Raw genomic sequence first — 23,885 nt, forward strand, 5'->3', positions numbered from 1 at the left:
CATAATTTTTGGTGCTCCCTGATTGGGGGCATAAATATTGATGACCATTATGTCTTCTTGTTCTATAGTCCCCTTTATCATTATGAAATGTCCATCTTTGTCTCATGTTACCTTTTTTATCCTGAAGTCTGTTTCACCTCATATCAATATGGCTACAACTGATTTTCTCTGGATACCATTTTCTTGGAGTATCCATTTCCACCCTTCACTTTGAGTCTGTTTGTCCTTATAGCTGAGATGTGTCTCTTGGAGGCAGCGTATGGTTGGGTTTAGTTTTTTGATCCAATCGGCTACTCTGTGACTTTTTATTGGTGAGTTCAGTCCATTTACATTTAGGGTGATTATTGATATGTGAGGATTTCCTATCAGCCTATCTTTGGTTTTCTGGTAAAACTGTTTCTCTATTGTTTCTTTGCCTTTTTGTTGTTGTCTATTATTTCTGTGTGGTGGTATTCTATGATTTCCCCCTCTGTTTCTTCTTTTATTATGTTATATATTTCAGTTCTGGATTTTTTTTTTGAGTGGTTACCCTTAAGTTTATGTAAAAGAAAGTTTCATATTTAGAGTATTCATTTTCTTCAGCACGCTTACTTTCTCCATTCCAATATTCCAGTTCAGGCTTTTACTCTCTCCACTTTTACGTTTTGGTTGTCACAAATTATCCCTATTTATGCTGATCGAATTGCCTCCTTCAGTATTTCTTGTAGTGCAGGTTGTGTGTTACAAAATTCCCTCAGCTTCTGTATGTCTGGAAAGGTCTTTATTCCTCCTTCATATCTAAAGGATATCTTTTCTGGATATATTATTCTTGGCTCATAATTTCTCTCTTTCAATAATTTGAATGTTTGATTACACTCCCTCCTTGCTTATAGAGTTTCTGCTGAAAAATCTGATGATAATCTAATGGGCTTTCCTTTGTAGGTTACCATCTTCTTTTCCCTGGCTGCCTTGAGGATTCTTTCTTTGTCGTTAATTTTTTACAGCTTCAATACAATGTGCCTTGGAGAAGGCCTGTTGGGGTTGAGGTAATTAGGTGTTCTATTTGCTTCTTGGATTCAAGTATCTACTTCTTTCCACAAGTTTGGGAAGTTCTCATTGACTATTTGAATATATTCTCTGTTCCCTTCTCTCTTTTCCTTCTGGTATGCCCATTATTCTTATATTGCTCTTTCTGATGGAGTCAGAAAGTTCTTATAGAGTTCTTTCATTTCTTTTAAGTCTCAAGTCTCTTTCTTCTTTCATCCGTTTCATTTCCAGATTTCTATCTTCGATGTCACTGATTCTTTATTCCATCTGGTCAACTCTACTACCTAAGCTGGATATTTCATTCTTCATTTCTTTTATTGAGTTCTAACTCTCCAGAAATTCTATTTGGTTCTTTTTTAAAATTTCAGTCTTTCTGGTAAACGCTCATGTTGTTCTTTGATTGTGTTTCTGAGTTCATTAAACTGCCCATCTGTGTTTTCTTGCATGTCGTTGAGTTTTTTAAGAACAGCAATCTTGAATTCTATGTCATTTAAGTCACATATTTCCATGTATTTAAGTTCATTTTCTGGAGACTTTTCATTTTATTTCTGAGCTGTCTTGTTACTTTGGTTATTCATGGCTATTAATGATTTATTATTTCTCTTCCTAGACATCTACAGGAGTGGGTTCTGCAACAGGTTGATAAAAAGAGGTCTTTCTTTTGTTTTCCAGTAGGTGTTTGTAGAATGTTTTATTTTCTCTCACACTGTAGTGTTATATTTTCTCTGCAGTATCCTGGCTTCTCACACAATGGGGGGATTCCCTGGAAGGCAGGCTTCTCCTCTCTGAACAGTTCACCTGGGTCATAGGGCCTCCGTGGGAGGATGTGGGAAGCTTCTGAAGTTCCAAAACTCTTTCTGCACCAGATTCAGAGCCCATGTATTTCAGCAGCTCTGTTTACTCCTGCAGGGATCCGCCCAGATAGGTCGGGACAGGGGCCGGGTGGGTTGTGAGACGTGACCCAGAGCAATGGCGGCGACCTCCGCCACAGCCAGTCCTGCTTCCACAGCTCCCTCCCCTTTGCTGGGACTAGTTGGGCTGCAAGTCTGTGTCTGTGGACCACAGTTCTCAGAACTGCAAATATTCTGTTCTTTTGATCTGATACTGCTACTGTTCTACTTCTAGCACTGGGCAGGTGGGGGCAGGGCGAGCTCTGGGAGGGTAGGGAGGGGGCGGCTAGTCTCAGTGACTAAGGCTTCCATTCTCTGCTCGGCAGTGAGGGCTTAAACCACCGTTTTCAGCCTTCTTCCCTCAGTCTTTGCTCTGAGGTCTCTGCTGTGAGCGTTGGGTTCAGCTGTGTTATATGCTGTCCCCTCAGCCCTGTGGGCCATAAGTGGAGCCCTAGCAGTCCAAGTTCTTCCCTGTCCCACAGCTGAGGTAGTTCTGGGATGCAGCGAGCTCGGAGCACTGAGCTAGGTCTGCATCCTGTGCCCCGGCGGCTTTGTCTTCGCACTTCTCCCTCCCCTCCTCCCCTGCTCGCACAATTTGCCCACCTTTAGGTGAATTCAGTAGTGGGCCTCTTCGTCTTGCCTGTCTGCTGTGTAGGTAGTCCTTTGTGGAGTTATAGTTGTTCGATTAGTTGTAAATTCCAGGGGAGATTTCAAGAGGCTCCCCTCACGCTGCCATTTTTATGACATCATCATCATCCAATAAACGTCAATTTATAAACACAGGCTGCAGGCTGGATTTGGCAAGCGGGTGATAATTTGCTGACTCCTGTATTTGGTGACTCCAAAATCGTTGGGTGTTTAGAGCACAAGTGTGCACGTGGGTGGGTGTACAGGACACAGTATGTGCATCACCTCAGATTTGCTTGTCCTTGTATACACACCCCTGCCTCAGCCACTTGCTCTGCTATTCCTACATATAAAGCCCTGACTCCTGCCATGGCTATTACTGCACCATAGATGAGGAGCCCTGTGCTTACTGCTTAAGAACTTGATGACTCTAGACAAGTCTCTCTCTAATGAAGGGGTTAAACTGGGTCAAGAATGATGTACCATGCTTCTTGGAGTGCTGAGACAAGGAGGACTTTGAGGCTACACCCAGTTCAGTAGAAAAGAGGTGTGACTGATTAGTTATACCTGTAATGAGCACCCAGACAGGGAGAGTTGGCACACTTGCTCCATATCTGTGATCCTGTAAGTAGCTGATCTCCAAGGTCCCTTATGGTTGTGAAAAGCTACAGTTCTGTGTCTGGATACTTTCTTGGGAATATTCTGGAGATGGAACCATCATGTAAAATATAGCCACTTGGCATGGAAGAGTGGCCTGTAACTTTACAAATTCCTAAGACATCTGCTTTTATGGAAGAGATGGGATGAACTCCTGATTCTCTGTTTATGATAGACACACCTGGGAGGCAGCTGGCCATCGGGAAAAAGAAACCAAATCCATGATGCCTTTCACATCAGCCTCATGGTTTAAGTGCAGAGAAAAGATTCCAACACATACTTTTAAAGTCTGACAACTATTTATTGAACCACCCATTAAGTTAAGCAAAGACTTGTTCCTTGACCTGAAGAAATTGTAATTATCAGTGTCTCATCCTGGGTGAGAGAGGCAGAATCAACTAGAAAGACTATTAGGAATGGCTTTCTGGAATAAGTAGGGGTGGGAGGCAGTGGAAGGGGGGTGAAGGGAGAGAGAGGGCAAGAGAGGGCACTCCAGCTTGGGGGAAATGGTGATAGCAAAGGCTCTGGTGGGGGGAGTGGGGGGGTGAATTGAGCTGATTGCTGGTAGCAGTGGAATAGTAATATAAGGGTGTAAGAAATCGGGATGTGGAGGTTGGCCTTGGTCTGTAAATGATGGGGTGGCATTGTGTCTTCTTGGGTATTCTAGGAAGATCAAGAATTGTAGAAAGTATGAAGGGCAGAGGAGGGCTGAAATGGTCAGGCAGAGAGGCAAGGAAGGAAGTTGGTACAAAGATACAAGCATGACAAGGTGGGACTTGAGCCTAGAGAGTGACATGTAAGGGAAGAGATAACAGGAGAAGTGTTTCAAACTCAGGCTGGGCTGGGTGTGGTGGCTGGTGGCCTATGAAAGTTGTAAGAAGAAGGATGCTGCAGATAAGTGCAGAATTCCGAACTTGGGGTCTGAGGTTGGGGTGCCAGGGAATACTTGGAGGATGGACCAGGAAGAAAAGACTCATCTTTAACCATAAGTTTTCAACGCAGATATGACCACAGATATTTCCGTGGGAAAGGTCTAGGCTGGAGATAGAGAGACATGCATCATAGACTTGGAAGGTAGAGCTTCTGATCCACCTTCCAACCAGTGATGGAATTTCATGGAGGTAACCTTGAATACTGGTTATCAAGGAACCAGTATTTCTAGATATCTTCCAGGGAGCTCCTCCCTCCAAGGTAGGGAGAACTTTTCTTAGGTGGTTCCTCTAATTAGAAAAGTTTTCTGATGGATTAAGACTTAGCAGGCAGTGGAAGGGGACTGGGTTGGAGGCCAACACTTGACCCTGCCCTTGACTTACTGTGTGGCATTTACCAAGCCATTTAACTTCTCTGGGCCTCTATCACGTGTATACAAAATAACAGGGTGACACTAGGGGATGTGCCATAGTTCCAACATACCCTGATGCAGAGTGGTTGGAAGTTGAAACCATGAAAATGGATGAATGGATGCATTTTCTTGGAGAGAAGGCAGAGTCCAGGGCCTAGTGGTGGTGGGGAGTAGGGCAGTGTTAATTAGGAGGGAGAGAAACAGAAAAGGAGGAGGCATTTCCATTAGCCAGAGAGAGCCCCTGGACTAGGAGGAGAATGGGGTTAAGGCACCAGCCTGCTAGCCAAGGAAGGGGGTGTCTTAGAGAGAGGGAATGATTCTTGCTTGACTGAATTTCTAGGAATTGGAAGTGAATCTGTGGGAGATAAGAATGGGTGTGGATTCAGGGAGAGGTTATAAGTCTAGGTGATATTCAGGAGCCCCCAAAGCTTTGACTGATGTAGGAGGTAGTGAGTGGGCATTGGTTTATCCGGGGAAAATGTTGAGCTTTATGCAGTTACATTTGTATTGGTATGATTTATGAAAGATAGAAGATTTCAGATGAGCATAGGAGCAGAAAGTGGAAAAAGCAATTACTCTCTTAGGTTGCATTAATAGATGTAAAGAGTCCAGCCTGAGGGAGGTGATGTTATTGTTACCACTAGGCCTTGTGCTCAGTTTTAGCTGGGTTGCTCTACGCAGGACAGGAACAGATTGAAGGAGTCCTTGCATAAGGAGAGTGACAAAAGGATTGGGTGACATTTAGCTTTGGGAAGAGAAGATTTGGAGGAAGTGATGAGAGCTGCCTTTAAACATCCAAGGGTCAGAGAGAGGCACCTGAAAGGAGGCCCCTCCATTCTCTTTCTACTTCTACTGCAGATAGAGCCGTTTCCGAAGGGTGCTTTGGATTTCAGGGTTCACTTTCTTTGGTTCCCCTTCTTGAACCACCTCTGATTTTGCCATTCGCCGGGTTACCTGTAGCAATAAGTGTGGTCAGCTTGGGGCTCGGCTCCTGGGGGAGTCAGTATAATGGGCTCATGGGGAGAAGGTTAGAGAAGAGGGCAAGTGGGTGTCCCTGTCCTCAGGTGAGTGACTTTTATTGTCTCATCCTATACCATCATCTCTATGTGGAATCGTTGGTTAGACATTCTTGCTATATGTTTTTTTCCTAATCTGCTATGAAAGCACATAACCACTAGAAAATAAAGTTTGCCCAAATGTTGGTTAAACCCAAAGGTTTTGTTTACAGAAATGTATCTGTATTTCATCTAAATGATCTCACATACTGTCCCAACTCACCTCTGTCAGAAGCTCCAGGATAGGTTCTTTTCTCTCCAAGAAAACATCAACCAGGGTCTGGATGAAGCCGGAGCCTTTCCTGTCATTTCTGTAGGAAAGGTACCCTGGGGATCGCAGAGCAGTGGGCTCAGGGGATCGCAGAGAAGTGGGCTTCAATGGGGGTGTGGGGGGTGTGGTGCAAGAGGGCCTGGAAGAGGGTGGGTCCTGGAGGAGTGCTGCAGGGGTCAGGAGTGGTGGGCGAGGTAGGGGAGCAGGAGCCAGCTTGGGTCAGTGGGGAGCACATACCCTCCACGGTGGAGTAGATGTAGAGCATGTCCGTGTGCGTTGGAATGGTTTGGAGCTCGTCTGTAACCACCACAGTGTTGTCTCCACCTACTGTCTCACCAGGGTCCCTTTGTTCTGAAGCACCAAGAAGAGGAAAAGGCAAACTCAGAGAGAAAGATGGGGAAAGGAACAGGTCAGAAAACAGATGAGCAGTGGGGCTCTAGATCTGGGCTTCATGCTGGGTTGGGAACACAGACTGTTCTTGGCTCTGTCCCCACCTCCACGACAGGCCTGCACGATGTACACCTTAGGCTTGGCTCTCAGGGCCTGGCAGTTCTTGTTGTTCAGAACCCTAAAGAGGTCCTCCAGCTCGACCATCTGCTCGTCCTCCGCTTTGAGGTGACCTTCTAGCCCATGCGCCATGAGCACCACAAAAGCACAGCTGACAAAGTCTTTCCGGGCATCAATGGCCTGCCGAAATTTTTCCATCTCTTCCTGGAATTGCTAGAGTGAGAGGAATGGCCAGACTCAAGCGCGTCCCTGGAGCCCACCTTCCAGTCCAGTCCCTCCCCCATCAGCCTGGGGCTGGATGCACAATACCTGGGCGGTGGGGTCTTTCTTCATGGTGCTCTCGAATCCCAGCTGCTGGAACATGCGTTCCAGGGCGTCTAGATCCGCCTCAGAACCTTCCCGGGCTTTGGTGACACACAGCGTCAGGGCTAGACGGGCGCCTGACATGTCATATGCCTCCTGGGCCAAGAGATGACAGAAATAATCAAAGGGGTATGGAGGTCAAGCAGAAGCAGGAGATGTGGTCCAAAGAGGCCTGGGGTAGGGTTGCCAGGTAAAGTGCAGGATGTCCAGTGACACTGAAACTTCAGATGAATATAAATACATCCCCACGGTCACACGGGATATACTGACACTGTAAGATTATCTGTTGTGGATATGAAATTCTAATTTGACTTGGTATCCTTTATTTTCTTATTTTTAATTAAATGTATTGAGGTAACATTGTAAGATTATGTAAATTTCAGGTGCACAACATAATTCCATATCTGTATGCTCCCTTGTGCGCTCGCTACCCAAAATTGGTTTCCTTGCTGGCGCCCTGCTCGGTTTTAGTCGTGTATGAACTTGAGAAAGTCACTCCTCCTATCTGAGCCCAGTTTCCAAATATAGACTCTGTGTGTGAGTGTGTGTGTGTGTGTGTGTGTGTGTGTGTGTGCATGTGTGTGTGTGTTTGTGTGTGTGTGTATGTGTGTGAAGGAATTTGAAGGTCCCTTCCAGTTGTCACACTAGGTCACTTTGTTTCTCTATCCTTTCCAAGAGTGTTGTAAGCATTCCTTTCTCATATGCACAGGTCTCAGAATTTCTGAAGTTAATGCTGAGAATCCTGTCCTATCCTATCTGAGGAAGAAGGACATTCGGGTCAAATTTTCTTTCCAGAAGAGAAGCAGGATATTTTGATAAAGATGTATTAGGGTCGCCCCAACCCGACTTGAGTTCCACCTGAGTCTTTCTCTATTTGAATGATCACAAAGCACTTTCTAGCTCTGAACCCAGGTCAGGATGCCCCCTCCCCTCCACTGTCTCTGAAGCATTCAGCGCTTCACCTCCCCTCTCCCCAGACTCCCATCCCTCGCCCCCAAGCCGCACCCAACCCACCTCCTCCAGAGGCTGAGTATCGCTCATGTCTCAGATTCTGAGTCGGGTTCTCAGCACCCTTCCTTAGCTGATCCTGGGGAGTCAAGAGAAGATGGGTTGAAGGTCTCCACGGGAAGGCAGAGGGGCTTAGGGGATAGACCCTAGTTTGTCTATCTGGATTTTTGAGAGCGAATAGGATCCTAGTGGTGGGAACTTGTTTCATGGTCAGACTTGGGCAAGAGATGACAGTCCACAAAGAGTGTCCTTTCTAGTGTGACACTCCAGTGGTGTCTTTCACCCCGGATACCTCCAGAACTCCTGCTAAGTCCACTGCATAATGTCACCCATCTGGAAATTTCCCTATCCCTCCTTCAGAACCAGCCTGTGACAGACTAGACTCATTACTGGACTGATAAGCAGGGCAAGTGACCCCATGTATTCCCCTCTGCCACCCAGGAGCTGACTGGTTGAAGAGCCATCAACAAGGAGATGCTTCGGAGTTGGGTTTAAAATGAGACGATGATCAGTGTGGGGAATACGACTTTGAAACTCTCCCAGTGAGTCTCTGATCTGAACAGACCAATCCACCTCCCTCCCTCTACCTTGATCCTGAACACCTGTCTGAGTTCTCCATTCTCACCTGAGTCCTGTTCTACACTCTGGCTGAGCAGAATGACTTTTGCCATATTCTTGGCATTTTCCCATTTCCTTGCGTTTTCGTACACTTCCTCCTCAGCCTGAAAATGCTTTTTTATTAGTCAAGACACTTCTCTGCCAATTTGGATGTTATCATGTCTTTCCCTCCACTCATTGATCCATCCATCCATCCACCCACCCACCCATCCATCTACTTATCCACCCAACCACCCCTGTATCTATCTATTCAGCAAATATTTTCATTGTCTATTATGAGCTACACACTATATAAGACAGACATGCTCCCTGCCTTTATGTTATGTAGCTCTAGTCTATGACAGAAAGGAACATTAAATCTCTCACTTTTTTCTGTCTTACACACACACACACACACACACACACACACCATGGAGCCCACGCTGTAAGAAAAGAGAAACCAAATACTGTGTGTGAGAGAGAAAGTAGAAGGAACATGGACTCTGGAGCTGGATAAACCAGAATCAACCCTGCCGTGGCCCTTTCCCAGCTGAGTGAACCTGACATCCCAGTCTTCTCTCTGGGACTCAGTTTTCTCACTGGAGAAGGACCTTAAAAGAGCACTAGATGCTTTACAGTAATGGCACAGCAAGGTCGGTTTAATGATCTCGGCTAACCCACTGGCAGTTTCCTCTCCCTTCTCCGGACTCCCCAGCGTTGCCTGTTTCGACCCGCATTACAGCGGTGCTTTTGATTCTTATTCTTGTGGCTGAGCTGGCAGCTCCATTTTTAGGACTGAAAGCCTGACTTCTTTATCTCTGTCTCCATCAGGGTCACCAGTGTGGGAATGGGCCCAGAGGTAGTGTTGGGGAGACTTTGTTGAGTAAACAAATAATAAACAAATAAACAAATGAAATAAAGGATGGATGGATGGATGGATGGATGGATGGTGGAAAACCAGAACATACATTCATTCAATGAGACGGAGAAAATGAGAGAGAGAGAGAGAGAGAGAGAGAGAGAGAGAGAGAGAGGCTAATGTCCGCCAAATGACTTACTAATTTTAGAAGTAGCTCTGCTTAAAGCCAGGCTGCCTCACCACTCTCCTAGTTGGTGAGGGGCTGGCTACCCTGAGGGGTCAGGCCCATGTACTGACCTTGGAGAAGGGGCTGACAGGCAGGATCTTCTCAGGTTTCTCCCAAGGGTCCTTTCTGTGAATTGGGTAGCACAGCTGTCTGGGCCTTTATTGCCAGCGAGTTTTCTGTCACTTAGGAAACCTCATGATAGGAGGAACACACCCTTGCTGAGGACATGGCGCCAAACGCCCGCGGAATGAGTAATGTTGAAGCTCAGCCAACATCCCCTGGCTAAGGAGGCTGAGGCAGAGCTTCCAAACCAACAAGGGCTTTTATGCCAGCTCCCCACAAAGCACCCCCAGGTCCAGCTCATCTGGCTATCATCAATCCATCGTTGCACCCATTCCCATCTCTTCCACATTCAGCTGTGTAGATACCAACTTCACTTGTTTATGATGTCATTGAGTGTTCAACAGCCTCAAGAGCTTAGCATTGTTTGCTCCCATTTCGCAGAAAAGAAAACCGAGACTCATAGAGGTAAAATGACTGCCCAAGGTCACCCAACCAGTAATTGGCACAGTGGCATTCACACCCAGAGGGTCCAGCCCCAGAGAGTCTGGTCCAGCTGCCTCCATTGATGTTTTGCAGCTGATTCTATTTCTTTCTTCTCTTTCTCATGACCTTCCTCCTTTATTCTTTATTTAAAATTTTTTTTAATTAAAGTTTATTGGGGTGACAATTGTTAGTAAAGTTATATAGATTTCAGGTATATGATTCTGTAATACGTTATCTATATATCACATTGTGTGCTCACCACCCAGAGTCAGTTCTCTTTCCATCACCATACATTGGATCCCCTTCACCCTCATCTACCACCCACATCCCCCCTTACCCTCTGGTAACCATTAAACTATTTTCTGTGTCTATGAGTTTTTGTTTCTTCATTTGTTTATCTTCTTTCATTGTTTTCAGTTTCATATACCACATATCAGTGAAATCATATGGTTCTCTGCTTTTTCTGTCTGATTTATTTCACTTAGCATCATAATCTCAAGATCCATCCATGTTGTTGCAAATGATATATTTCATTTTTTCTTATGGCAGAATAGTATTCCATTGTGTGTATGTACCACAACTTCTTTATCCATTCATCTATTGAAGGACACTTTGGTATTTTCCATGTCTTGGCCACCGTAAATAAAGCTGCAGTGAACATTGGGGCACATGTGTCTTTGTGGAAAAATGATTTTAGATTTTTTGGGTAGATACCCAGGAGAGGGATTGCTGGGTCCCTTTATTCTTTTGCAGCCTTTATTTCACTTTGCTTCACTTCATTTCATTTTATTTAGCAGCTTTAAAGAGATATAATTCACTATAACACAATTCACCCATTTGAAGTGTACAATTCAATGGTTTTTGCTAATATTTACAGATTTGTGCAACCATCACCACAGTCAATTTTAGAACATTTTAATCACCTCCAAAAGGAAACCCTGAGCCTTTTAGTTATTGCCCCAATCCCCTCCATATTTCCCAGCCCCTGTTAACCACTAAGTTGTATTCTGTCTGTATAGATTTCCCTGTCCTAGACATTTCACATGAAATGAATCTTAGTTGTGGTTATTTGTATTTGACTCTTTCATTCAGCATAATGGTTTTAAGTTTCATCCATGTTGTAGTCTGTAACAGTATTTCGTCCCTTTTTATGGCTGAATAATATTCCATTGTATAGATAGACCTAATTTTGTCTACTCATCCATCCATGAACGGATATTTGGGTTGTTTCCACCTTTTGACTATTGTGAATGATGTTACTATAAACATTAGCCTACAAATCTTTGTGTGGATGTATGTTTTCCTTTTCTTTTGGGTTCATATCTAGGAGTGGAATATTCAAACAGTACTGAAATGTATTCAGCAAAACCAGAACATTCCGATTAAGTGCTGCCGCCACTGTGGAACACAGTCATGGTGGAGCCTCAAAAAAAATTAAACGTAGAATTACCATTTGATAAAGAAATCCCACTTCTGGGTTTATATCCAAAATAACAGAGAGCAAATATTGAAAAGATTTTTGCATACCCATGTTCATAGCAGCATTATGTACAATGACCCAAAGGTGGAAGCAGCCCAAGTGTCCACTGACAGATGAATGGATAAACAACATGTGGCCCATCCACACGATGGAATATTACTCAGTCTTAAAAAAGAAAGGACACTCTGACACCTGCTACAACATGAATGAACCTTGGGGACATCATACTAAGTCAAATAAGCCAGACCCAAGAGGACAAATACTGTGTGGTTCCACTTATGTGAGGTTCCTAGAGGAGTCAGATTCATAGAGACAGAAAATTGAATGATGGTTTTCAGAGGCTGGGGGAGGGGGATGAGGAGTTAATTGTTAATAGGGAGAGAGTTCCAGTTTTGCAAGATGAAAAGTTCTGGAGATGGATAGTGGGGATGGTTGCACAGCAATGTGAATGTACTTAATGCCCCTGAACTGTACATTTAAAAATGGTTAAAATGGTAAATTTTATGTTATGTCTATTTTACCACAATAACAAAATTTAAAAAGCTTGCACGTTCTCATCCTCCCAATTCTTCTTTTTATTTCAAGAGAACTCAGGCACCAGGTAGGGCAGTTTCTCTCCAAATCCCCACCTACGTGGTGACTTACTCATTTATAGCTGCTTGTTATATATGTGGGCTCATTCTACTGAATTGTTCTGTTACTTGCTTTGTTCACTTTAGTTGCATGTCTGGGTCATCTTTCTATGCTGGTACATAGGGAACAAACTCATTTTTAATATCTTTTGAAAAAACTTGTTATTGAAGAATAACTACATGCAGAAAAAAAGAGCACAGATAAGTGTGCAGCTCCATGAATTTCCACAGATGAACACATGCGTGCAACCAGGACCTGTTGAAGGAAGAGAATGTATGTGTCCAGGTCTCTGGATTTCCTCTCTTGCTCCCTTTCTTGTCACTACCCTACCCCTGCCTTCCCCCGACACTATGTCGATATGCGCTTCCTGGAAACCATGTTTATGTGAGTTCACAGGCGTGGTTGGCATGTCCTGCTTTCCCACGCGGCCAGAGAATGGCCAGAATGGCCATGTGCCCAAAGAGCTCAGGCTCACCCCCTAGGCACATGCTTGAACTCCTCTTTGCAGCAATAGAACCTTTTCCTTGCTTCATGCGTCTCTTCTCATCTGTGTTACCAGCCCATGGGTCCATTCAAACCTCAGGTCCTGACCTCTGGGGCCCCCCCTTGCCTGTGGAGCTGTAACAGTGAGATCTTATCATGATGAAAGGAGGTGGTGCTACTCAAAGACTTGGCAATTTCTTGTCAACCCAGACTCCCTTGGGGTGTAAACAACCCATGGGTGCCTGACAAGCTAAGATGAGCTGCTATCTCGTCCAACAGGATTTTGTCAGCCACAGCTGGGAAGACGCCCATGTTCCCCAGACGCTCCTTCCCTTCCGGGGTGTATCGAAGTTTTGCAAGTCACTGAGTGACAGGTGACCAGGTGTCATTTCTCAGGGACCGACTCGGAGCATCTGAAGAATGGGAACTCATCCTGACGACTGAGATTGCACAGAGAAAAGAGGTTTAGAAAAATTAAGCAAGTGTGCTCAAAAGTGGCACAGCTGGGCTCAGAGGACTCCTGAGCCCTCTTATTTTACTTCCTTCAATACCCAAGGGTCAGATCAATGAAAAAGAAACCTAAAAAGGGCTTAGCTACTCTCCCTAGTCCAGCCCGAGAAGGTCACCTGAGCTCAGCAGAATACGTGAGCTGCTCAGCGTGACCTGAAGCAGGTCTGGCAACCAAAGAATTCTCTCTCTGACCTTCTCCACATGTCCTGGGCATCAGTCTTTTATTGATTGAAACCCAACGTAATATAGGCACTGGTTTGAAAGCTTTGCTGCACTTGACAGTCATCTAGGGCTTTTAAACATCTGGTGGCACCGTATACCATGTGGCCTTTTGTGCCTGGCTCCTTTTACTTGAACATAATGCTTTCAAGGTCCATCCATATTGTAGCATATGGCAGAGTTTCATTCTTCTTTATGTCGGACTAATAGCCCATTGTATGGATAGGCCACATTTTGTTTATGCATTCATCCTTTGATGGACAATTGGTTTGCTTCCACCTTTTGGCTACTGTGAATAAGAACAAATAAAATCTACGGAGAGAAAATGAATCCAGGGTAATTGTTGCAAGGGCTGGCACAGGATACATAGACTGTTTAATGGCTACAGGGTTTCCATTTTGGCCCACTCTGCAGAGGCACATTCTGTGGTCTGGCCCACCCCTTGGGCATCTACATGCCTCAGTTGCTCTCCTTCCTACCAATTTCCTGTAGATGTGTATGTGTGTGTGCACACACGCGTGTGTGTAAGGGGGTGCAGGTGGAAGGGATGCAAATAAGTGGGCAATATTCACTCTATAGCAAGCAGATAATTGCGTGGGAGGCACAATAGCATAATGGTCAAAGACATAAGTTTCGGAATCAGACTGTGTCGGATGCCTGACTCAGTGACTTGAATTATGGAAACTCTTGGTGGCTCAGTGTCCTCATCTGCAAAGAAGAGATAGTAATGCCCACCTTCCTTGATTGTTGTCAGGAGTTAATATATCCAAAGCACTTAGAAAAGTGTCTGTTCTTTAGAAAGCACGCTGTTTTACTTTCTAACAACCTCTTGGATCCATCCTTTGCTTGCCAACATCACTTCCTAGTTGAGATGGCCAATATCCATGACCTACAAAGCAGCTGCAGACTTGGAATTGATCTTCATGAGCTGGTTGGTGACCTGGACAAGACCCTGCCACACCCAGGACACCTGCCTTTCACTCGGTACAAGGAGACTGGCTTTGGTCAGCTGGTAGGTGTTTTGAAAACTGGGTGGTATGTGCACTGCATGTCTTTCTCATGATGAGGGTGAAGGAAGGGAGCAGGATGGGGGAGGCGGCCAGGAACTGATACGATCAATGGACTGAGCCAAGTCTCCCAGGGAGGGACCTGTCTGCTTCAAGCAGTTGATAATGGCTATAATGCTGTGCTGTTAATGAGGCACAAGATGAAGATGAAAGAATAATTATCATGTGTTCGTATCATGATCAAGCAGAAATGACAGTTGTGGTTACACTTGCGAGGAAGAGTCACAAATATGTTTTCGTGTTCAGACATGGGTTAGGAAAAAGATGGGAACAAATGAGTGAGAGAATCCCAGCCAGTGTGTGAAAAGGTGCCTGGGTGGAAAATTGCTTCTGGAAAAGGGATTATAATAGAATTGCCTGCAATTCTGTGGTGTCAAAAAGCTTATGATTGTTCAAACCCCCAACCATCTCTGGCCCTAAATCTATATTAAGGGGAAGTGAACTTTGGACTCTGCACCCTCCCTCCCCAAGGTTCCATCTCTTTTGCCCATTTAAGATGTATTATTGGGGAGAGATGGGCAAGGAAGACACTCCCAAAGGTAAAGCCAGAAGTCACGGGGGACAGCGGACAAGGAAATTTCTCTAAAAGAGAAGAATGAAGTGGGAAAGTGAAACTATCAATCTATCCTTAGCTTATCCAAATTCCCATCATGGCTAAACATGCATAACACATGTGACTGTCAGATAAACCCCTTGCATCCTGAAAAAAACCACACACACAAAGCGCACCTGGTCTTTTCTTCAGCCGCTCAATCGTTTTTCTTAGCACTAAACCCCAAATAGATTAAATGTTGGGCCCTGTGGTAGGCAGCTTCTGACATGGCTAACAGTGTCCCATCTCTTGGTATTCACTCCCTTGTGTGACTTGCTCACCTCGAGTGTGGATTGGACCTAGTGACTCACTTCTACTGCGTAGAATATGACAACAGTGACAGGATGTCACTTCTGAGATTAGGTTACAAAAAGCTTGCGACTTCTCTGTCTCTGGCTTGTCCCTGTCTCTGTTCTCTGTCTCTGGCTTGTCTCACTTTCCTTGGTTTTCACACATTGAGGACGTGACTGCCATGTTAGAGAGGCCAGTGTGGCAGGAAATAGAGGGCAATCTCTGGCCAACAGCCTGTGAGTGAGCCAGGAAATACAACCTCCCCCAGGCAAACTTTCCAATGAGACCACAGCCCCAGCTGCCATCTTGACTTCAGCTTCATGAGAGACCCTGCGACAGAAGACTGAGAGATGATACATATTGCTGTTTCAAGCCATTGAGTTTTTGGATAATTTGTTATATAGCCATAGATCATGAATACAGGCCCATATGTTGCCGCCTCCTTAACAGAAAACAACGTATTGCTGACATTTTGCAGTGCTGACCTCTACACAGAACCACTGTGAGGAACTATTATGTTGTCTCCACAAATTAGAATGCTGAACATAATAACCATACTTTTGTGGTTAAATATATGTCTATTAAATATGTCATATCTTAATGCTGAGACAGCCAGTTCTCTGAAGGCGAGACTCCCTTGCAAGTTAACAAAACAAGACACAACATGTTTTCAGCCTTCAAATTTACTCCTGAGGTTTTCAAACCATTTAAAAACTGAGATATAATTGACATATAACATTGTGTCAGTTTAAGGGGTACAGGCATACCTCTTCCGATTGCGCTTTGCAGATATTGCAGTTTTTTCAAATTGAGGGTCTGTCTGGCAACCCTGCATTGAGCAAGTCTATTCATGCCATTTTTCAGATGAGAGTTAGCACCTTTAAGCAATGAAGTATTTTAAGTTAAGGTATGTATATTGGTTATTTTAAGACCTAGTGCTATTGCACACTCAATAGATTACAATATTGTGTAAATATAACTTTTATATGCACTGGGAAACCACAAAATTCACATGACTTACGTAATTGCGTTACTCGCTTTATTGTAGTGGTCTGCAGTACGTCCAAGGTCAGCCTGTACCCCAGAGTGATTTGATCCATTTCTGTTGCAGCGTGATTGCCGTTGTAGCACGAGCTAGCCCCTCTGTCATGTCCCATAATGACCATTTCTTCTAGTGGTGGGAACAATTAAGATCTAGCTTCTTAGCAAGTTCAATGTTTAGAATATAGTTTTGTTGTCTACAATCACAGTGCTGTGTATTAGATCTCCAAGACTTATTTATCTACGCTTTGCAAGTATGGACCCTGAAACAACATCCTGAGTTTTTCTTGAGCAAAAGGAGCCTGCTCTATCGCCGGAGAAGAAAGCCTTTAACAGTCTGCCTTGAAAGAGTTGACATTTTCTGATGACCAAGCACTGCTCAGTGTTAGCTCCCCATTTCATCGTGGGACTTTATTTAATTAACTTGTCTTTTAGAGCTTTTTAAATTACATTTATCGGGGTGACATTGGTTAGTAAAATTATATAGGTTTCAAGTGTACAGTTGTATAATACATCATCTATGTTTTGCATTGTGCTTTCACCACCCAGAGTCCATCACCATCACCATATACGGAGGGTGCCAAAAAAATGTATACGTATTTTAAGAAAGGAAAAAACTGTACTGAAATTGTAATACTCAATATATACTGATAACAAAAGGTGAATACAAGTCACATTTGACTTCTGCAATTACAAGAGTTGCTCAAAGTGGTTCCCATCAGTGTCCAGACATTTCTGATTACAGTGAACTACTAATTGAGCAACATTGACCAAAGTGTCCGCTTGTATACGTGTTTTTGGCACCTCTGGTATTTGACCTCCTTTACCCTCTTCTACCATCTGCCTCCACCTTTACCCTCTGGTAACCACTACACTGTTGTCTGTGTCTATGATTTTTCTGTTTGTCTTGTTCATTTGTTGCTTTCAGTTTTATATCCCACATATGAGTGAAGTCATGTAGTTCTTGACTTTTTCTGTCTGACTTATTTTGCTTAGCATTATAATCTCAAGATCCATCCAAGTTGTCGCAAATGGCAGTATTTCATTTTTTCTTATGGCCGAGTAATATTCCATTGTATATATGTGCCACATCTTCTTTATCCAGTCATCTATCAAAGGATACTTTGGTTGTTTCCCCGTCTTGGCCACAGTAAACAAAGCTGCAATGAACATAGGGGTACATATATCTTTACAGATAAATGTTTTCAGATTTTTTGGGTGGATACCCGGAAGAGGGATTGCTGGGTTGTATGGTATCGCCTTCTCTTGTTTAATTCTGGACACTGTTTATTTGATGTGTATGGGGCAGATAACTTATTGCTTGGTTTACTGACCACATTGGACCTGATGGAGAGAACTGCTCATCACCCAGAGATCCCAGAGGTTGAGGTAGAAGTATTTATGTTCAGACCTTGGGTGCCACCCTAAATGGATAAAAGGATGCACTGAAATAACCTCATGTTACTATATTTCCTTCCAGGATTTGCTCAAGAATTTTTGATTTTGCAGAAGCAGATAATAGAATGGTGGTTACCAGGGACTGGGGTGGGTTTGGTGGGTAAAATGGGGGAAAGGTTAGTCAAAGAGTGCAAACTGTCAGTTATGTAAGATGAATAAGTTCTGGAGATCTGATGCACAGGGTGGCAACTATAGATAACAGTACTGTATTGTGTATTTGAAATTTGCTAAGAAGGTAGATGTTAAGTGGTCTCAGCACACACACACACACATGCGCGCACTCACACACACACACAGAAGAAAATGGCAACTATATGCAAGGTGATGACAGCTAATTAGCTTGATTGTGGTGACTATTTCACCATGTATATCAAACATTAAGTGGTACTCATGAAGTATATACAAATTTTATTTCTCAATTATACCTCAATAAAGCTATTTTAAAAAAAAAGTTTGACTTTGAAGGTGGCTCTGAGAGGCACTTAGTTCAGTCCAGGGTTTCTCGAACTTGACACAATGGACTACCCTGGGCTGAGTAATTCTTTGTCATGGCAGGGGGTCTGCCCCGGACACTGCAGAACAGTTGGCAGCATCCTGGCCTCTACCCACTGGACTCCAGCAGCACCCCCTACCCGCATCCCTAGTTGTGACAACCAAAAATGCCTCCAGGTACTGCCAAATGTCCCCTGGGGGGCAGAACTGCTCTGGTTGGGGACCTCTGTTTTAATCCAATATCTGTTAGTTGAGCACTACTGTTTTAGTTCTATGTGAGTCACCCTAGTTTAACGTCCCTGGAAAATTCTAGCCTGTGCTTGATTGCTTCTGTGTCAGGGAACTCACTACTTCACAAAGTACCTTCCCCATGGTTAGACTTCTCTGAGAAGCAGCATCTTCCTTAGAATAGAATGGGAATGATTGCTAAAGGATATGAGGTCTTCTTTTGGGGTCATGAAAATGTTTTGGAACTAGATAAAGGTGGTGGTTGCACAACATTGTGAATGTACCAAATGCCACCGAATTGTATACTTTAAAATGACTAATTTTATGTCATGTGAATTTCACTTCAATAAAAAAACGAGCATGAGTTTTACCATTTCTGGAGACCTTCCTCTATATCAGGCACTGGAGTAAATGACATACAATGTTGTCTCAATGAATCCTGACAGCAAACTGGTGAGAGAGGTACTTCTATTATCCACAGTTTAATAGGTGAGAAAAGGGAGGCTCAGAGACGTTAAGTAAGTTGCATAGTAACACCGCTAGGAAGGGACAAGCCCAGGTCTGCTTCCCTCGGTACAGATCACACTGTACTGATTCCCCCGCCAGTCTCTTATTTTCCAGGAAAAGTGGGAAAATGATAAGGAAGCCAGCAAAGTCATGAGGCACTGGATGATTACAAAGGAACATTTGCATTTCTAAAACTGAAAATTAAATAAGGCATTGCACAACTGTACGGGCTTTACTTGGAATTGTGCTTTGAATAATTTTTTTTAAATGACCTAATTGGACAAATTTGAATACTGACTGTGATATTTGATGCTGGGAAAGAATTATTGTTTTTGTTGGTGGGGAAAGAAATAAGGCAATGCACATAGAAACACCCTGCAAACTTTCTTTAAGTTAATCTGCTTATTTGTTCATCAATTCATGCAAGAAATATTTACCCAATGTTTGTTATGTGCCAGGAACTGGGGATACAGGACTAGTAAAACAGATATGACCCCTCCCTGTAGCAAATGTTATTCATGTCACATCTGTATCTCCTAGGCAGACGTCCCATGGTGTCCCACTCACTAGCCCCTGCAGCTCCCTGCCTGAAGGCTGTCTCTGGCCCCTGAAGCTGGCTTGGCCCATGCAAAGGGCAGGGCAGATGTGCGGGGGAGTTATTCCTCAATCAGTGCCTTCCTAGAGTTGGTGGATAAGCACCCCAGCTCCCTCCCTCCTTGGCTAGAATTACTGAGGTACATTTTTTCCACGATCTCTGAGAGGTCCCAGCAGGACTGAGCCTCATTTGCCCACAGTGGGAACCTGTTTAACACCCACTACTAGCTGCCCTGTCTTCCCTGCCTCACTGCCCTGCTCCTATCCTGGGGCTTCCTGGGATTGCCTTCCAGACACACTTCTTACACTTAAATTCTTGTTTCAGAGTCTGCTTCTAAAGCATCCCAAAGGAAGGCATTACCCCAAACTGCCCTCGGGGACCTGACAGTCACTGGACTGTCACACACAAATGCAATGAGAATTATAAAGGAAAAGTGCAGGGTGCTGTGGAAATGTATAAAGGGAAGTGTGACCTAATCTGGGGGGGCAGGGAAACTGATGATGCTAGACAGGGAAAGAGGGAGGGAGAGAAATTTCTTTTTAATTTTATCCCGCAATGTGAATGGCAAGTAGTGTTCTCAGGAACGTCTTTGTGACAAGTGTTCTTAAACAATTCATGACACGCGTTACAGAATGGGTCTAGTCTCCATTCACTGATACAACACTGTGGGAGAGAATTTCCTAAGCAGAGGGAGTAAAATGTGCAAATGCTTGGAGGCAGAAGAAAGTTTGAAGCGTGGAAGGAGCTGTGGTATGCTGGATGATGCTCTCCCCCCCATCCCCAAAGACGTTCGTGTCCAAATCCCTGGAATCTGTGAATATGTCACTTTACTTGGTAAAAAGGACATTACAAAAGTGATTAAGAGTCTTGAGATGGGGAGATTATCCTAGATTATGCTGGTGGGCCCAATGGAATCACAGGGCTCTTTATAAGAGGCAGGCAAGAGGGTCAGAAGTCAAAGACAGAGATGTGACAGTAAAAGCAAAGAGAGTCAGATTTAAAGATCCTGCTGCAGGCTCTGAAGATGGCGAAAGAGGCCAGGAGCTAAGGAATGCAGGCGGCCTCTAAAAACTGGAAGAGGCAAGGAGATGGATTCTTTCTCAGAGCTTCTGGAGGAACCATGGTCCTGTAGACACCAGTGAAATCCAGTTAGGACTTCTGACTTCCAGCACTGTAAGATCTAAATTTGCACTGCTTTATGCCACTAAGTTTGTAGTAGTTACAGTAGCAATAGGAAACTTATACAGAAATGAAAATGGCTGAAGCTCGGGGGAGCAGAAGAGAGGGAAGCGGTGAGGTCAGATCAGTGTGGTCTGAATGTTTGTATCCACTCCCCAAATTCATAGGTTGAAATAGCAAAGACGATGGTATTAGGAGGTGGGGCCTTTGGGAGGTGATTAGGTTATGAGTATGGAGCCCCCATGGATGGGATTAACGGCCTTATAAAAGGGACCCCAGGAGCTCCTTCCACTAGGTGAGGACACAGCCAGAAGGTATGGGCCATGCCCTCACTAGAATGTGAATGCAATCATGCTGGCAGCTTTTTTTGTTTTTAGTTTTATTGGGGAATGTTGGGGGGCAGTGTGTTTCTCCAGGGAGTTGTCCTTCAATCTCGTTGTGGAGGGCACAGCTCAGTTCCAAGTCCAGTGGCCGTTTTCAATCTTTAGGTGGGCACAGCCCACCATCCCATGGGGGAATTGAACCAGCAACCTTGTTGTCGAGAGCCTGTGCTCTAACCAACTGAGCCTTCGGCCGCCCCCATGCTGGCATCTTGACCTTGGATTTACCAGCCTCCAGAACCATGAGCAATACATTACTGTTGTTTACAGACCACCTAGTCTGTGGTGTTTTGTTATAGCAGCCTAAATGGACTAAGACAGTGGGACTGTGTTCTAGAAGCTATGGGTGCTCGGTAGACTAAGCTGCTCAGTAGACTAGAATGCTCGTGCCGGCTGAGATGTGCTTGTGCATTACAGGGAAGATGGTGACAGGAGGACTGGTTCGGAAGCTGTAGGACCATCCAGGCAACAGCGATGGTTCCTTGGAGGAGGGGAGTGTGGAGGGCAGGAGACGGAGGAAAGCAGACAGGTTTACAATTTTTAGGAGTAAAAGCAACAGGGTGTTTGATTGCAAAAAATGTCTGCCTCTACTGCTCAGCACAGTGGCTGACTTCAGCTGATGCACCTGAATGACTAATTGAACGACTGTGGGCTCCTTCGTAAAAATATTTAAGAATTATTTAAAAACTGCATTGGTATAACTCATATGAGGTACTTACAATAATCAAATCATAGGGACACAAAGTAGAATGGTAGTTGCGAGGTGGGGAGGGGGGTGGGGAGTAAGTGTTTAATGGGGGCAGAGTTTCACCTTTGCAAGATGAAGTGAGTTCTGGAGATGGATGGTGGTGATGGCTGCACAAATGTGAATGTATTTAATGCCACTGAACTACACACTTAAAATAGCTAAGATGGTCAATTCTGTTATGTGTATCTTACTACAATTTAAAAATATTGAACAAATCTGCATTGGTGTCAAGATAAAACCAGGCTGGTTTTATCATTTTAATAATTTGAATATTTATAATATACAATTATATGACCTGTAACATAATATAAAATATCATATGTGGGATAAATAATATGTAATATTCTATATTCATGTTTCTTCTGACTTTAAAAGAAATTAAAATGAAAATTTTTCCATGGGGCCCCTCCCGTTAGTGCAGGAGTGGGTCCTGGAAAGTTGGAGGCAGGGAGGAAATACATTTCAAACACTAGCATGCATCAAACTTCCTGGGAAACTCATTAGAAATACATAGCCCTTGGCCCTGCCCTCTGGGATTCTGATTCTTAGGTCTGGACAGTGGCCCAGGAAGCTGCTTCATTGCCAAGTACTGTAGGTGTTCTCAGGAGGATGGTACCTGGCCCATTCTTTGGGAGCAGTGGCTGTCACCATGTGGGGGCATCCCCACACTTTTTAAAGTTCAGACTTAATCCCTCCCTTGCTGGGTGGTTTTTTAAATCATGCCACTGCTGGGACCTATTTCTTCATCTCTCATGTGGGGATGATGACATTCACCTCGTGGTGTCATTGGGAGGCTCTATGGTTGCCCACAAATCAGCCTGGGGCAGCAGCTGGAATCAGCTCTGAGGCAACCGAGGGAGTTGGGCAAATGCTGCTGGGGAACATTGAGTGACTGAGGTGACAAATGGGAGGTGTCAGCAAGAATGAGGGTGGCAGGTTCAACCCAGAGGGTAAGCCATTGCACACAAGCAACAGCTACATCACAATGAGAAGTTTCCGGGCAGGATGAATGGACAAAGACGCAGGCAAAGGGACAATTCCCAGTCCCAGAAGGACCTGCAAGAGGCTCCATCAGCAGGGTGGTGGCAGCTCTGTGTCCTGGGAGGATATATGGACCGCACCAAGGAGCTTTCTGTCTCTGGCTTTGACCCATAGGGAACACTGACCAGTGGAGAGAAGCGGGTAGGGGCATCCACTCAGCAGCATTGCAAGGCTGGCTGCTTCTGACTACCTTCTCTCTTCAGACTTACCAGTGGCAAAGGAGGCTTCCTACAATAATTTGCACTTTGGTACTGTGCTATCCATATATCCTGCCTACACCTTTGCAAAGACGAGGTCGGACAATTAAGTTCATGAACTCATCCTAGAAAAAGTGCTACATACCTCATTGCTGAATATCATTATGGTCACCTTCAAAGTACTCCCCTTGGGAAGCCAGGTCTAGTCCACCCTTCAAAGCAATTTTGGAACTCCTTTTCTGGAATGACCATCAGATCTGTTGTCGTATTACCCTTGATGTCCTGAATGTCATCAAAATGTCTTCCTTTCAATATTTCCCTTATCTTCAGGTAAAGAAAGAAGTCATTGGGGGCCAGATCACGTGAGAGGGAGGGTGTTCCAATACAGTTATTTGTTTACTGGCTAAAAACTCCCTCACAGACAGTGCCGTGTGAGCTGGTGCTTTGTCGTGATGCAAGAGCCATGAATTGTTGGCGAAAAGTTCAGGTCGTCTAACTTTTTCACGCAGCCTTTATAACACTTTCAAATAGTAAACTTGGTGAACTGTTTGTCCAGTTGGTACAAATTCATAATGAATAATCCCTCTGATATCAAAAAAGGTTAGCAACATCGTTGCACCAAGTTCGCAAACTTAGTTGTCATACCTCGAATAGGCAATTCTCATTATTGTGGTCATTATGTTCTATGAAGTTGCCCAAATACTCAACCATTGCTCCTAGGGGAATATAAGGGGTGGTTCTTTCGAGCCTCTGGTCACACCATTTTTGTT

General features: G+C 44.3%; 1 protein-coding gene and 1 long non-coding RNA gene across 2 annotated transcripts in view; one reads left to right on the forward strand and one right to left on the reverse strand.

The window, feature by feature from the left end:
• Window positions 1–23,885, forward strand: part of LOC141572698 (uncharacterized) — a 74,344-nt gene that overhangs the window by 36,554 nt on the left and 13,905 nt on the right. The gene's annotated exons all lie outside the window — the stretch shown is intronic.
• Window positions 3,481–9,602, reverse strand: CASP14 (caspase 14). Its single transcript, XM_019719265.2, has 7 exons — window positions 9,500–9,602; window positions 7,753–7,825; window positions 6,685–6,834; window positions 6,363–6,588; window positions 6,106–6,219; window positions 5,821–5,924; window positions 3,481–5,496 (listed from the first exon to the last, which is right to left on the reverse strand). The coding sequence occupies exons 2-7, from the start codon at window positions 7,777–7,779 to the stop codon at window positions 5,392–5,394; spliced, it is 726 nt and encodes a 241-aa protein (XP_019574824.2). The 5' UTR covers window positions 7,780–7,825; window positions 9,500–9,602; the 3' UTR covers window positions 3,481–5,391.

Source organism: Rhinolophus sinicus, linkage group LG07 (assembly GCF_036562045.2).
Source record: "Rhinolophus sinicus isolate RSC01 linkage group LG07, ASM3656204v1, whole genome shotgun sequence".
NCBI classification, from domain to species: domain Eukaryota; kingdom Metazoa; phylum Chordata; class Mammalia; order Chiroptera; family Rhinolophidae; genus Rhinolophus; species Rhinolophus sinicus.